This window comes from Notamacropus eugenii, chromosome 2 (assembly GCF_028372415.1).
Source record: "Notamacropus eugenii isolate mMacEug1 chromosome 2, mMacEug1.pri_v2, whole genome shotgun sequence".
Taxonomy (NCBI): domain Eukaryota; kingdom Metazoa; phylum Chordata; class Mammalia; order Diprotodontia; family Macropodidae; genus Notamacropus; species Notamacropus eugenii.
The window spans coordinates 63,650,485-63,666,983 of NC_092873.1; the positions used below are offsets into that span (position 1 = coordinate 63,650,485).

Consider the following 16,499-nt stretch of genomic DNA (forward strand, 5'->3'; position numbering starts at 1 on the left):
ATACCCAGTAGGCAGGTGTTGATGCAGGACTGGCACTCAGGAGAGAAGTCAGGGCTGGATATAGAGATCTGAAGGAAACGAGTTAAACCCTCGGAAGCAGCTGAAATCACCAAGAGAGAAGAGGACTCGGGACAGAGCCTTGAAGCCAGAAGGGGAATCGTAGTTTTTTTTTAATTAAAAAAAAAACTTGTTTCTGAAGGATTCCTAGCATCCACGCCTAGTGACAAGTTACCAGGACTGACAGTTACATGGCTGTCTTAAAGTGTAGCCTCTCCTCTTGTTTTGGCCCCTCCACCACCAGCCCTGTTGCTGACCTGGGACCCAGAGCCAGTAGAGCCTTTTGATTTGTTTCAGAAGTAGCCAAAAAAATTCATCCCTGGGGGAATCAAGCTGCCTGTAACAATTAAAACCAAACAGGATTCCAGTTTGACGAGATTCCACCAGAAACCATGACTGCTGCTGAGATTTTGAACTGTCCACAAAGCTGCAAGTGTTCGGGGCATGCAAATATTCATTTGGCATTTACTGAATATCTTCAATACGCAAAGGACAATGGAACAAAAAGGGAGAGAACCTCCATTATCCAGTCACCAAACTCACCAAAGAAAGACTCAGGTTTCTGGAGCAGCTCCACACCTCGAAGAGAACACATGGGCCACTCCACTAGGAATAAACGCAGTCTAGAAGAACCAAAGGCTGTGCTTCCCCCTGAGCCAGTGTGGTTGGAATGGGACACCTGGAAAGACTTGAGTTTTCAGGTGAAAGTTCCAAAGAGGAGGAGAAGCACAGGAGACAGGACGAAGTCGAGGGGGAAGGGGGAAATCGAGGGGCAGCAGTAGCCACCAAACCAGGTCCAATGAGGAAGCACTGAAAGCAGAAGAGGGAGGGTCCAGGGCAAATAAACAGGAAGCAAAGCAACTTGGGAGGCACAGACATAGAGGATAATGGGTCTAGAACTGGGAGGGACCTCAAGGCCATGAAGGTTCATCAGCTCATTTTGAGGGAAACTGGGACCAACAGCTGGGAGGTGACTTAGGAGCCTGAGCTCATAGATATAATCTCATTGCACAAATGAGGAAACTGAGGCATGAGCATAAATGATTTAGGACTTGCTCTGAAGGGCTGTTGTGAGAATTAAATGGGGTAATATTTGTAAAGACTTACACAGTACCTGGAACATAGTAAGTGCTAAGTTTAGAAGGCCCCAACAAAACTGGACTCTCTAGGCATTTCCAGAGCCCCAAAGGTTCAGCCAAGGCTGCCAGTGCCAGCTCTGTCTCCTTCATCTGCCTTTCATGGGGCTTTGCACCAGACACATAGTAGGTGCTTAATAAGTGTTTGCTGATTCATTGATTCATTAATTAATGTTGAAGCAAAGAAGTCGTGTTATCTTGCCCAGCAGGTAGAGGTCACTCCAGTATAAGAGGAAAGAAGTGAATAATAAGCAGCAAACTGGCTTCCCAGTCTTGTCCAAAAGTCACCTTCGAGGGCCGCTGCTGAGACCGCACCTCGACCTCATGCCAGCAGTATCCACAGCAGCATCTTCAGTACGTTACAAATCCATTTGAGTTTCAGAGTGGGCAGGATCCTCTGAGGCAACCTGGGGCAAGTCAGACTGACCCAAATCCCCACCAGAACTCATCATAATGATGATCCTGAGTCATTAAGAAAAGGGGACACTATATTCTGTATGTTCAAGAACGCAGGAAAGGAAGAAGGGAGAGTCGGGAGACAGCATGGTTCAGGAGAGTGGAAGATGGCTATGGAGGCAGAGAATCTGACTCTGAGTCTGATATTTGCCACCAGTGTCCCCTTAAGCAACTCCTTCAAGCTCCCTGAGCCTCAGTTTCCTCATGTGTGAGCTAAGGGGATTCAAACTTTAGACAAAAAAGACTGTCTGAACAGAAGCAGGCAATCCCAGCTCCCACAAATCTACTCCAGAAAAAAACCTAAAAATAGCACCAGACCAAATAATGTTCAAGAATTCCAACAAGAAACAACAGCAAATTACTTAACCACATCAGAACTGCACAAGTCCAAAAGAAGTCCAGGGACAACAGGAAAAGGCAGGCATGCACACACGCACACACTCACTCTCTCTCTCTTTCTCTCTGTCTCTCTCTGTCTCTCTGTCTCTCTCTCTCTGTCTGTCTCTCTCTCTCTCTCTCTCTCTCTGTCTCTCTGCCAGAGCAGGAAAACAAGATAGAAACCTCCAAGAGGCATCTGTACCCTGTAAAGTTCTTTATCCAAAGGGAGTAATAGTGGAGGGATTCCCCCAAAAATCTTCAGGGGGTTAGAAATCCATTTGGACCTTAGAAACTACTTGGAGCAATAATGACCAGTCTGGGCACAAAAGTGCTCTGCCTTGGACACTCTAGCTCCGAGACCTAACAAGATCCTGAGATGCAGGGGGCAAGACTACCAGCATCATTGGCACAGACACACCCCAGGAGGTGGAAGTCAGTGCAGAAAGCAATGTATTACAAGTCAAGACCAACCAGGGCCCACACAACCTAAAAGTACAACAGAGGGCTCATTCTGGCCCTGGCACAAAAGTCTGATGCAGGGAAATAAGGTTGAAGATATGAAGACACCAACCACAATTTAAAAAAAAATTGCTAAACATCTGGAAATACCCCAAAACTGAACCTATAAGAAGAAAATAAGTCTACCTAACAACTGCAATCAAAGGCAAAAGAGAAAAATAATAGGATTTTCTGTAAGAACTAATAATGATAAAATATTAATAAATAATAATGGATATTTATGTAGCACTATGTGCCAGGTACTGTGCTAAGCATTTTAGTAATTATTACATGAATACTAAAGAGAAATAAAGTGAAAGATAGAAAAGAAATAAAAATATTGAAGATTTGAAAGAAAAACAAATGTCTTAGGAAAGAAAATAGTAAACTCTACCCAAGCAATTAACTCCAGGAAAACTAGAACAGACCAAACCGGTCGATGACTTCAGGAGACAACAGAAAAAATTAGGACAAAATTAAAAGATTGAAAACATAGAAGAACATGTAAGATAAATGCCACTAAAAGCAAATGACCCAGAAGACAGGTCAAGATAATTTCAGAATAAATGGACTCTCTTAAAATCACAACCAAAAAAAAAAAAGCCTAGACATTATATTTCAAGCAATGTAATAAATTAAAACTGTTAAAATCTAATAGAATCAAGGGTAAAAAAAAGATTTAAATAATCCACTGATTACTTCTTAAACTCCAAAAGGAGAAATTCCAAGAATGTCATAGCAAAGGTCCAGAGATCCTACATCAAGTGTGTGAGTGTGAGTGTGTGTGTGTGTGTGTGTGTGTGTGTGTGTGTGTGTGTGTGTGTGTGTGTGTGTGTGTGTGTGTGTAGCAAGGAGTCAGAAAGGACTATCTAAGTTCTAAGCATCCACAGTCAGGAGGATCACATGAAAACAGATACTCTAAACTAGAGGTGATCTTGGAATGCAATGTTTTAAAGGCAAAAGATACAGGCTTACAACCAAGAATATCTTACCCTACAACACTGAATATATTCTAAAGACTGGAAATGGATCTTCAGGAATAGAGGGCTTTCAAACATTTCAGAGCTGAGAATAAACTTTGAAATGCGAACACAAGATGCACAAAATATCTAGAAAAGTAAAATTAATTGTAGCAATCAGAAGGGACAATACAAACTTCTCATGGGGGAACAAGATGCGATTTTCCCTTCAAACCCTTGATGATGTCAAAAGATACTGATAGAACTAAATAAGAAAAACAGAGGATCTGGGGATGGACTGGTTTTATTCTGAGGGTTTGAAGAAGAGATGGAGAAAGTTAGCAGCCACACACTTGTGTAGAAAAGAGGGAAGGACTTTCCATTTTTCAAAACCGACATGCTTAAGAATACAGAAACATAGAGAAAGAGGTGGGGAGACAGACGTGAAATGAGTGTTACTCTTTGTGAGTCAGTTAAAGGAAGGTTGAAAAGTACACACACACACACACACACACACACGCATGCACGCACGCACACATGCACACGCACACGCACACATGCATACTTTGGTTGTTGGAATATACCAAAGTCAAGAGGAACAGGAGCAGGGAAAGGAACACGTGATTACGAAGGAGGATAATAGTAGGAAAGAAGAGTTGGAAGCAAAACAAACTTCAGCTTCAGAAGGTAGATAATGAAGGGGGATTAGAAGGAAAAAGAAAAGAACTGGAAATAAAAAGGGTGCCTATCCATTGGAGAATGGTTGAATAAAGTGTAGCATATAAGTATAAAGGAATGCTATTGCCCCTTAAGAACTGTTCAGAGAGAAAGTTTCAGAGAAACCTGAGAAGACTTGTATGAGCTGATGTAGACTGAAGCAAACAGAATCAGGAGGACAATCTATAAAATAACATTGTAAAGGAAAAAAATAAAGGTTCACACCTTAGCACTCCAAACAAAGCAAAACCCAATCCTGTCTCCAGAGGACTGATGATGAAAAATAGTACCTAATTTCTGATAAAAAGGGGACAGATACAAGGTGCAGAAAGAAACGTGTTATTGGACACAGGCAGTGTGGAAATTCATTTTGTTGGATTGTGCTTATTTGCCATAAGGGTTTTTACCCCTCTTTTAAATTATAGGGATAAGTTTGAAGGAAAAGAGGAGGACTGACAATAATGATGACCACCGCACCCATCTCCAAAAGTATTTTTTAAAAAAGAGTATTGAAAAAAATTAATGGATCCAAAAGGGAAAAGAAGAAAATTTAGAAAGAAGTATAGAGAGGAAGATTCCTTATTGTTTACTTGAAACAAAACAAGTGGTATAGTATAGAGATTCACGATTTGATATGCAACTCTACATGTTGTCCTTTGTATCCAGGAAATGCTCTTTTTTGTATTAACTTCAAAATAAAAAAAATTTCATTGTTGTTCAGTCGTGTCCAACTCTTGGTGACCTCATTTGAGGTTTTCTTGGCAAAGATACTGGAGGGGTTTGCCATTTCCTTCTCTAGTTCATTTTATAGATGATAAAGCTGAGACAAACAGGGTGAAGTGACTTGACCAGGGTCATGCAACTAGTAAGTGTCTAAGGTTAAATGAACTTGGAAAGATGAGTTCAAAAATTAAAAATTTTAATTAAAAAATTATATTACAACAAAATAAAACCCAAGAATATGAGATTAGACACCATCCAACATCCTTTCCAGCTTGAAATCTATGAAATACATCTGACATGTAAGAAAAAATTTCTTTTAAAAAAGCTTAATCCTTACCCCATCCCTAAATTTTAGTCTTTAAACCGTTAACCCTAAAGCAATCTGGAAACCCTGACTCTCCAAAGTGACAGATTCCCAAAAGTTCAGAGGGAAGTTTTGCCCCATAAAAGATAAGCCCTTCCTTCTAGGCATTTGGCATCAACTGAGCATTTGAAAGATCAAACAGAGGTTTGGGAGGCCCAACATGAAGGATTGGAACAGGGTGAGCAACAAGTCCAAACTTCATGGCATTCAGGGCCAAACAAAGGAAGGATGCCCCAAGCTTCAGGGGTTCAGGAGAGGAAAAGATGCATGGAGATGGGGATGGAGGAGGAAGACTGAAGGGGAGGGAGGGTTGAGATAAGCAGAGACCAAAAAAATGAGGCTGAACGAGATCACTGTGAAGGTCTCTTCTAAGTCTATGGTTTTGTTCATTAGCAACAATGGATCTCTGAAAAATGCTGCTCAGAGATTTGGAGCTTTCCCCTAAGAATTGCATGAATGAATGAATGGAAAAGGTATTTATAAGACGGTTATGCATTTGTCCTTCACTCTCAAAGAGGACTATGACATCAAGATGATGACATGACTTTCAGTTGACTTTGACTTGAGTGAGGGAGGACTGTGCTAGGGCAGCCTCACTTTCTTCTCCTGAGCCATCTGGGTCCACTGGCTTGATATGCATCAGGACAACTGGAGATGGTCCAAGGATGCAAAGGGAGACTCTAGCCCTTTCAGGCTAAGGTCTTATTACATTCTCACTTGGAGTGAGATACACCCATTCAATGAATAGGCTTCTTTAAGTTACTCAAGGGATGGCCCCTTTAATAAAAAAAAGTCAAACTGTGAAGGGAACACCCTCAGGGTTCCTGGGTAAAAGAGAAACAATTACTATTTAGTTATTACATAAGACAGTAAGAACTGTGAAAAGCACAGGAGGTATAACTACAAAAGGGGGACAAGTCCTTGCCTGCAGGGAGTGGATTTTCCAACAAGAGGATACACTTACGGAGAAGTGAAAACCATGGGGCCATCTGGGTGTGGGAAGTCCAAGAACTGGTTAGGGGAGATCCACAGGGGTGATTGGCAGATCCTTCTCAGAAACATGGGCAGCCTGAATCTTTCCCAAAGAATGAGGTAGAAGGGGGAGGGACACTCTGGAGGGAGTTAAGGTGACTCCACGGAGGGCAACAAGAAGGCCCTGGTAGAATGTGATGTGTGACTGGGTGGGACTAGACACACAGAGGAGGCCAAGGGAATTCAATAGTGTAGACAAGCTTAGGCCTCACCCAAGGCAAGAGTTCCAAAACTAGAGGATTAAAGGCCCCAGGACAGTCCTCTAAGGTGTAGAGGATATGGAGGGAAGAGGAGCAGAGGGCAAAATGATGATTGTAGTAGAAAGACCTCCTACATGAGGATCATGGGCAAGAGGCTGGCCACAGTTTGGCCACAGAATCTAATGATTCTCTTCGTTCCTCTGACTCTAAAACCCACTGTTTTTTCCAATACACCACTTCTTACACATTTCAGTTTTCTCTCTTTTTTCCGATAGAATGGAAGGAAGGAAGGAAAATGGCACCATGAGTGCAAGGCCCTTTCAGCTCCTCCTACATGAACAAATCCATGTCACTGTTGCAGAAGTAAAGCCAGTAGCAACACCTGTACTGGAAAGACTAAGCTGCCACAGCTAAGATGATGTACACCCAACAGGGCAGCTAGGTGGCACGGTGTATAGTCTGCCCTAGAGTCAGAAAGACCTGAGTTCAAATCCAGCTTGAGACACTTACTAGCCATGTGACCCTAGAAAAGTCAGTGCTTGCCTCACCTTCCCCATCTGTAAAATGAGTTGGAGAAGGAAAAATGGCAAACCACTCCAGTTTCTTTGCCAAGAAAACCCCAAATGAGATCATGAAGACTGAAACGTAACTGAAACAATTTACCACCACCACAGTATCCAGCAGGTTTCAGGCACTATCCCGTAAACAACAAGCAAAGGGCAAACCACTGCATGTGACAGTCCTCTGGTCCACTCTGGACTTTCTTACACTGTAAATCCAAGCACCATGTCAACAGAGTTGTTAACTACTCCCATCATAGTTTATAATACAGAATATTTAAAGCAAGGCAAATACGTATTATAATATTAATGTTTTATTTAATTATATACATATGTGTGTGCATTTGTTTGTTTACTTAGTGAAATGGCCTGTACTTCCCTCCCTCCTTTGCAGAGATGGGGGCCCATAGCACCAGAACACTGGATAGACTGTCAGCCTTGATCATTGTAGCAGTTGGATTTGCTGAATCCACCCCCCTCCTTTAATTTTTATTCTTTGCTACAAGGGATAGTTCTGTGGGGACAGGAGAGATGTATTTGGAAATTAGCAATATAAAAACATAAGATCAAAAGACATTCATAAAAACCTCAGTTCCTTTCCTGAAAAAAAAAATGGTCATTTATTTACATAAATGACACGAAACCTTTTTCACAATCTTTTTTGACATCTCAGCCTCTTAGATATCCAGTTCCCTTGTGGTTTTCTTGCATAGATTTATTCAACAAGGAAGTGTGGGCCCAGATGGACCCAGGCCTGTTCAAAGCCTGCAACTCTGCCCTCATTAGAGAGGGGATCGTCAGGGGAACCCTCTTGGCCATGTCACTCAGCTCAGAGGCTGCCTCTCCCCTCCCAGACAGGGAGACCCTGAAGGCATAATTATACAGAGGAAGAAGCTGAGACAGCCTGATGGGGCAGCCAAGCAGAAAACTGAGAAAGAATCCAGGCGGCTCCAATGCTTTGTTGTGCCCAGATTTATTTAGGAGGGGCCCCTTCACATGGAAGAGCAGACCACTAAGAACTATTCCCTATACCTGAATTACTTAGAGTTGGACATATTTTTATAGACCCTTCTCCCCAATAAAACCTTTTCTTATCCAAGCGGCTGCTCATTTCAACATAAGAAATGATGACTTTGACCCTCGTTGGTACATAAAAGTTCTGCAGGACCAAGGGAGGAGGGGCCGTCTTCTTCTCATAAGGTCACGGAGGGAAAAGAAGCCATGTTTACCGAGAGGGAGTGAAGTGTCTTGTTCACCTTTGTACAGACTCATGGCTGAAAAGAGCTCCTCCCAAGGAAGGTATTCTGTAAATGTTTATTGAATAAAAGAATTTCCATGGTTCTTTTCTTTTTATCAGAGACTGTTGGGCCTATAAAAGCAAACCCAACTTCTCAGGGAATGGAGCTGACTGGGAGATACAGCCACCCCATCCTCACATACTGAAACTGGATCAAATGCCAGTGAATAGAATTTTCATTACTTTGCTCCCAGTGTGATAATGAATGTTTTTACTATATTCAGGGTCAGAAGGTAATGGTAGAAAGCATATTACACTGAGGAGCAGGCAGCTGGAGCTCTCCTTCTGGGTCTCCAACTAAATATCTGCAACCATGGGCAAATTCACTCCTTCTCCTAATAGAAGGATCGGAGACCTGGAGGGGGAAGGGACCTCAGAGGGCAGGTCAGCTAAAGCCCTCACTTTCCATATGAGGAAACTAGCCTCACAGAGGACAGGGATACTTGAGTGAGAAAAGACCTCAGAAGTCATCTAATCTTACTCCTTCATATGACAAATGAAGAAACAGAGTCCCAGGGAAGTACGTTTTATAGAACTGGAGGGCTTATCTATTCATAGGGTCTTGAATCTAAAGCTACAATCGTGCTCATAGGTCAGACTTTTCATTTTATAGATCAGGAAACTGATGCCCACATGGCAGAAGTAGCTTACCTAAGGGCTACAGATATGTACAGGATAGAACTGAGGTTCAAACTCATGTCTTCCAATTCCAAATCCAAAAACACCTGATTCCTCAAAGTACAACTGAACCACTAACCTACTTTCTCCAAAACTATCAAGTGATATTGTATTTTGTGCCTTGAACCCTTTGATCACTTGATCACTTTCCATGTGCACTCTCTAATCATCCCTCTCCCTCCATGGTCCCAAAGTCATCATCTTCTTCAAGCCAGTTGAAGTGCTTTGAACCCTTCGATCACTTGATCGCTTTCCATGTGCACTCTCTAACCACCCCTCTCTCTCCATGGTCCCAAAGTCATCAACTTCTTCAAGCCAGTTCTCTCTCCCTATTCTTTGCCAACGAACCCAAAGTGGCTTGTGTGTGGAAGTCCAGACCAAGAGAAAGCTTTTGTTTAGATTACTGAAAGTAGCTTCAAGGCAAGAAGAGGAATCTTGAAATGGGCCTTTTCTGAGAAATGGTCATTTACCCATCAGCTTGTTTTTACCACTCACCAATCAGTTCTATTTGTGAGCCATAAAATATATTTACAGCATGCCTTAAAAATTAAATGCTAATTTCTTTCTTGTTATAAGAATCGGTTCTCTGGACAGAGAGCAGGAAGAGAAAAAGATGATAGCTTAAAAAAAAACACACCAGTAACAATTTTTAAAAAGAAAAAGGGAAAAATCTGCCATGGCCAGTCTCAGTTGTACTTCCATATCCCCATGTTTATCAAACAGCAGGTACATAATAAATGTTTGCTGATTGATTGTGTCCAGTCATTTTCGCATTTTATTATGTGAAGCAATAATAATATATGTAAATGAAGGCACCTCATTCTCCCCCACACAATTACGAAAATATTAGCAATAAATCTTCTTAGAAATACAAGGGAGTCTGACTTGGTGGGTGATGTCGGTCCCTCCCACTTTCATCCCTCTTTACTCTGGTCACCTCCACTCAAGATTCAAAAAATGCCTTTGAAATTCCTACCAGGTGCTAGGGGAATAAAACCCCAAGAGTAAATTGCTCCTACCCTCAAAGAGCTTACATTATAGTCAAAGGGTCAACAACAGGTGAATCCAGACTATACATAAAGTCAATATCAAGTCTTTACAACAAGAGAGAGAAGAGGAAATCAGGAACTGAATCCTATAGAAGGGCCTCTAAGCTATGCTGGAAAGGAACCTCACTGAGGTTCAATCACTGAGAAACAGGACCCTGGCTTCAAAGCTAGATGGTTCATCTGGAGGAGAAAACTGAGGCCCAGGTGGGTGAAGTGACTTAGGACTATCTATCTGGACCTACAAGGAATGTTAGAGGTCATCAAGACAAAGAAACTAGGGACCCGAGAGGGTCAGTAATTTAGGATCATAGATTTGTAGCTGAAAAGGACCTTAGAGGTCATCCAGTGAAGTCCAACTGTCGGATTTTATAGATCTCAGACCCCAGAGTTAGACTTGGTAGAGATCTAAGGTCATCTTGATAAGGAAATTGAGGTCCAAGGATATTAGGTAATTTGTACAAAGTCCCACAAGTATTAAGTGGCAAATTTGGGATTTAAATCTAGAATTTCTGATTCCAGAGCCAATGTTCAATCCATACACCATGGAGGCTTTCTGGTCCCTGTTCCTGGAATGTACAAGAAGGCAAGAAATTCTCTGCTAGGGTCCATGGGAGACTCTTGGCCATCAAGAGGCAGTAACAAGGATAGAGATCCTGGAAACAAGACAAAGAGGCCCATGGCCAAGACTTTTCCCAGAAATACATCATAGAGTGACAGCCCCCACCAGAGAGCAGCCTGGAGGCAGCCTTGGCTAGGTCCCTTCTGGGAGGAGTATCAGCTCCTCCACTCTGGGCTTGCTCCCTCCTCCAAGCAGACCTTCCGGATTGCTTCTGGATTGCTTCATGAAGGCACTACTCCTCTGCCTAAGCAGATGCCCATCCCATGGGATCAGAAGAGAAAAGAATGGGCCAAATACACAGACACCAGAAGAAACATCAAAATGAATTACTCACCACTTTCAGCTCTGGCACAGATCGACTCAATGTCCATTCTTGGCTATTCACAAATGCATCTGTAAAACAGTGAAGGGAGGGAAAGACAGATGTCAGAATGCCAGGATTCACTTACAAGTCCCAGACTATCTTCAGACAATGACTACCCCTCCCACTAGACAAATGTTTGCTGAAGAAGAGAGAGGAAATGAAAACCAAAAAGCAGAACGCAACTACTGTCATCACTAGACTGTACATGTTTTGTTCTGAGCTGGCCAGTGTAGGATGAGCTCTCCAATGGTACCAGGCTGGTGGGTTCCACACTAAAGGGCTTATCCAGCTTTGCACTGAGAGCAAGTATCCCTAACTGCTTTACATATGTGTGTGATGAGTCTCTGAGGGGCTGAATACAACCCATGTTGTGTTTGAAATATGACATCCTCATCCCCAAAACACACCTCAAACGATGCTGAAACCAGCTGTGTAGAATTCTCTGCGTACTCGAACCCAAATTCTAACATGAAGGAGTAGGTCAGTGAGAAACTTAAGGATTACTTTTACACCATCAGTACTTAAGGGTCTCTGATTTTTGCCCATGTTGCTATTTCTTCTATAATAATAGAATGGACTTTGGTTTTAACGTCTATCTGGTAGTTAGATGTGTTAGTGCCTCCCCTGCACCATATACTTATTTTGTACAAATTCAGACTAGAGGTAGTGTGGTATAGTGGACAGAGAGCCAACTGGGAGTTAGGAAGACCTGGGTAGAAGTCTGGTCTCTGATATGTACTGGCTGTATGACTCTGGGAATGGCTCTAGTCAACCCTCTGAGAATTATGATATGCTGAGGAAATGGTATTGGTCAAGGGGTCCCCCCCCCATTCCTGATTCCAATGAAATCACAGGTCTAGTCCCTACGATCAAGTTCAATGTGCATGTGATAACCCTGACAGAAGGCAAACTGAGGGTAGGAAATGTGTTGTTTCTGCCATTGTGTTCACAACACCAGCACTCAGCACAATGCCTGGCACACAGTAGACGCTTAATCAATGTTCAGTATTTTGAAGCAAACACCAAGTACAGGGCTTGGCAACATTTAACAAATAAATAACTGTGGGTCAATGACAGCTTGCTTAAAAAACAGATGGTTCCTTAGGCGGATGTTGCTCACGACTGGGAAAATGCCAGAGCAAACAATCTCCATCACTATGGATTCAAAACGGGAATTAAAACACACACGGCCCCTGTCAGCTGGACACACATTCAGAACTCCTTAATCGAGTCCATAAAAGGACCCAATCAAGTGTGTTTACATTGAGGAATTCAAAGAACGGAGACTACCCACAGTCAGATGGCAACAACCTCTTCAAGTGAGATTGGGAAAATGAATATCACTCACATTCCTAACCACTGGCATCCACAGGAGACTTTGGTGGTGCAATACATTGATCACTGAGCTTGGAATCAGGAAGCTCCAAGGGCAGATCCAGGCATAGACATAAGCTGTGTGACCCTGGGCAATTCATTTAACCCATCTCACTCTCCATTTCCTCACCTGTAAAATGGGGACAATAATGGTACCAACTTCCCAGGGTCACTGTGAGGACCCAATAGGATAAAACTTTAAAGCTCTCCAGGAGCCTTAAAGTGCTCCACAAAATGCGAGTCTTAAAATTTGCTTAGCCCCTCACAGATATTCCATGATCAGAGTCTCCCAATAGGCCTCTGTGGTGAGGAATACAGCTTTTTATAACCTTTAAAGCACTAAATAAACGCGGAGGAGGAGGAGGAGGAGGAGGATGACAATAGCAATGATAAACCACTAGATCTGGCCTCAGGACCCTGAACTTTTTAACCACAACAGTCCATGAAAAGGACCTACCAAAGAAGGGCGTGGGAGAAGGGAGTGGTTAAGGCTTTGAGATTGTTGATATTGCCTTGTTTCAGTCACATCTGACTCTTCATGACTTCATTCTTGGCAAAGATACTGAAGTATTGCCATTTTCTTCTCCAGCTCATTTGCAGATGTGGAAACTGAGGCAAACAGGGTTGAAATGTCTTGCCCAGGGTTACACAGCTAATGTCTGAGGTCAGATCTGAACCCAGGTATTCCTGATGCCAGGTGCCAAGCACTCCATCCACTGAGCCAATCACTTGCTCAAGGTGTTGAGATGTTCACTGACAAAGAGAGGACTCACCCAGAGCAAAATATTAAAGTCCATGATGCATAGAAACATGTCTCATCACTTGATTAGGAGCCAGAGTGGCAGATAATGTTGTCAGCCAATATCTATCTCATAACAAAAAGCAAATGCCTTTTAAAAAATATAAAGACTTGAATCATTTGATTTTGATGTTTTAAATAAAAAAGCCTTGGTCCAATACCAGGGATTATTATTTTCAGAGTCAGCTTAGGGATATAAGAAGATAAACCTCATTCTAGGAAATGGCATATGTGCTCAATTCCCATGGCTCTCAATATGTCCAAATACTCCATTTGTACAGAAACAATTAATGATGTTCTGACAGACTCAGCACCAGGGTCAGCACCAGAGTCACTGTGCCCCTCTGCCAATGACATCATAGCTTTGTGCAGACTTGGCAGCTTTCTGGATGATGATGGTGACCCTCCTAGTATGCTCATGGCCAGTCATGATTAGGAACCACTGCTCAAGAAACCCTCTCATCTTGCAAATTACATTACACATCGCATTTATTAATAATATCAGGCATTTGTACACCAAATTGTTTGCAAATTGTTTGCAAAGGACTACACAAACATCACTTCATTTTATCTTCACAACAACTCTGGCAGGTAGGTGCTGCTGTTATTTTGCAGATGAGGAAACTGAGGCAAATGAAGATTAAGTGACTTGCCCAGGGTTGCATAGCTTTATGTCTGATGCTGGGTTTGAACTGAGGTCTTCCTGACTCCAGGTCTAACTCCTATACACTGTCTCACCGAGCTAACTCTATTGCCTAAGGCAAAAGACTTGACTAGGAGCCTGGAGAATTAAGGGTGCCTAAGATACACTGGCAGGCATCTCTTGGAGGCCCCACTTTCCCGTAGAAGATTCAATAACCTACTACTTCATCCACCTCAACCAGACCAGGTTCTCAAGGTCCTGCAATTTGTGGTGATTTATTTTTTCATCTCTGCTGCTCTAGCTCCTGACCTCCTGAAGACAAATGACTATGGTACATCATTAGATTTGCCTGGTTCTTAGATGGAGCACATCATGCCCTGGCCCACTGCTCACTACAGCATCCTCTCCATACTGTATGAAGTACTGACTACCTGGAAGGCACCTTAGAAGCCCTTAGGTACAGATGCAAAGACAACGATGAAACTGTCCCTACGTCCAGGCAGCCTCCATTCTTTGGGGACTTCATAGGATGCATGAAAGAAGTTGGTGATATACAAGGCAGAGGCATCTAGAATTCCAAATACTAGGGTCAGGGTGGCCTGACACAAAGAATATGGTACAAATTCAGTGGAAATTGTGCCAAATCCTATAGATCATTGGGGGAAAAGAGAGAGAGAGGGGGAGGGGGAGAGAGAGAGAGAGAAAGAGAGAGAGAGAGAGAGAGAGAGAGAGAGAGAGAGATCTAGATAAATTTATCAATATACACAGACCCAGCACACAGAACTTCCCTAAGTAATAAGGCAATTTAAAAATGAAAACAATACAAATATTCTATCTATGAGGGTAAAGAAAGTTCTCTGCCTTCTGAACTAGCTCCAGTTGCCTTTATGGGAATATCTCTTCACAATGAGCTGGCCTGGAAGCCAGAGCTGCCAACAAGGCCCAGAAAGGTGTGGGGGTGGGGGAAGGATGTGTAATTCAACCCTGAGCAGAGTCTGCTGTTGGCATCAGCTTGGGGCTGCAGGTTCTGGGATGCTTCCAGCAGACAGTCCCCAGGTGGATGTTTGTTGAGGAAAAGAAAAATAAAGAGATGCAGAGGCATGCTGAAGAAATTTAGTCCCCCAATGCTGTATATAAAACACTAGTGAACCACAATTTTCATAAAAACTTGAACCCTGTCATTCTAGCCACCCTGGTAACCCTCTCTCCCCTTTTACAACCAACCATAAGCTATTTTCTTTAACTTTTGCAGGGAGGCAATCAGGGTTAAATGACTTATCCAGGGTCATACAGTCAGTATCAGAGACCAAATTTGAACTCAGGTCCTTCTGACTCCAGGGCTGATGCTCTATCCATAAGCTATAATGTCAGAAAATTGTCTCAAGTTCAGAGATGTTAATAAGTTGCACAAGATCACCCAGCTGCTAAATTTCAGTGGTGTGATTTGAACCCAGGCTTTCCTGATTCTCAACCCAGTACTTCGATCAATTGTAATGGCTTCCTCTCTCAATCTTTCCCCTTAAGCCACAAATTAAAGACCAGATCAAACTTGACATTCATCGGATTGAAACAGCCATAAGTTCTTATAGTCATCTTTTCTGCATTGTGAGGGATTAAAGACTACTCCTAATGTTGACTGAAAGGAGCGCTCTACATTAATGTGCTACTATATTGAATTTATTGTAAAGCAAATTTACCATTGTTCAGATACAGCGAAAAACACTCTTATGAGATATGAGTTGATGGCATATACAAACAAGGATTGTCCGTACTTGAGGAAACATCTATCCATTAGTCTAGAGCAAAGAGTCTAAAAGGATGGAAAAGTCTAGAGCAAAGAAAGGACGGAAATTCTGGAAGTGAAAGTGGTATAAATTATAGGGTTAGATCTGGAAAGCAATATAGAAGGGACCTGAGAGCAGTAAAAGAAGGAAATTGCTTCTATCAGCAGCAATTAACAGCCCTCTAAGTTCAAGGCTAATACTTTGCAAACATGGATATTCTCCTAGTCACCATGCACAGCTCCAAGACAGTCTTGGAAGAATTCCACTTGGCAAAGAAGATCTGTGTGGTGGGTAGAGGAAAGAGGTAACAACGAGCATCCAAGATTCAGGCATGGAAAGTAGCCCAAAGGGAATCATCACATGTGAGCACAACGACAAGGTCTGTTGCCAAGTTAAGGGATAAACAATGCATGGTTTACATGCGCACTGAGACCCAAATAAAGTCTGGAGAGCAAGAAAGCCCCTGGTCCATTGGCAGATGACCCTTGTGGAGAGTTTAGGTAAGGACTTAGGCAAGAGTTCCAGAGGATATAAGAAAAGATAGAAAGTTGGCAACCTGCACCATTGCAGGGAGGGTCCAAATCAAGGAATATTCAGGCCCATTGAGGAAAGGTCTCAGAGGCAGGTACTAGGGGTTGAAGAATAAGTAAGATACAGCCTACTTCCTTAAGGAGATTAGATTCTAATAGAAGAAATACAATTGATTTAAAATCAAATAATTATAACATGAAATGAAATCTAACAGTATGCCTTGACTATACTTCTTACAAGGGACATGGGGCGGGGAGGGGAGGTGTCAGAGAAAAGGAGGG

At 42.5% G+C, this 16,499-nt stretch overlaps 1 protein-coding gene across 7 annotated transcripts in view; it reads right to left on the reverse strand.

Annotated features, from left to right (window-relative positions):
- AGAP1 (ArfGAP with GTPase domain, ankyrin repeat and PH domain 1) overlaps positions 1-16,499 on the reverse strand; it is a 694,274-nt gene that overhangs the window by 414,971 nt on the left and 262,804 nt on the right. For all 7 annotated transcript variants that reach the window (XM_072640680.1, XM_072640679.1, XM_072640678.1 and 4 more), the window contains exon 2: positions 11,058-11,116. In XM_072640680.1, coding sequence (XP_072496781.1) covers positions 11,058-11,116 — 59 coding nt within the window. The remainder of the gene's footprint in view (positions 1-11,057; positions 11,117-16,499) is intronic.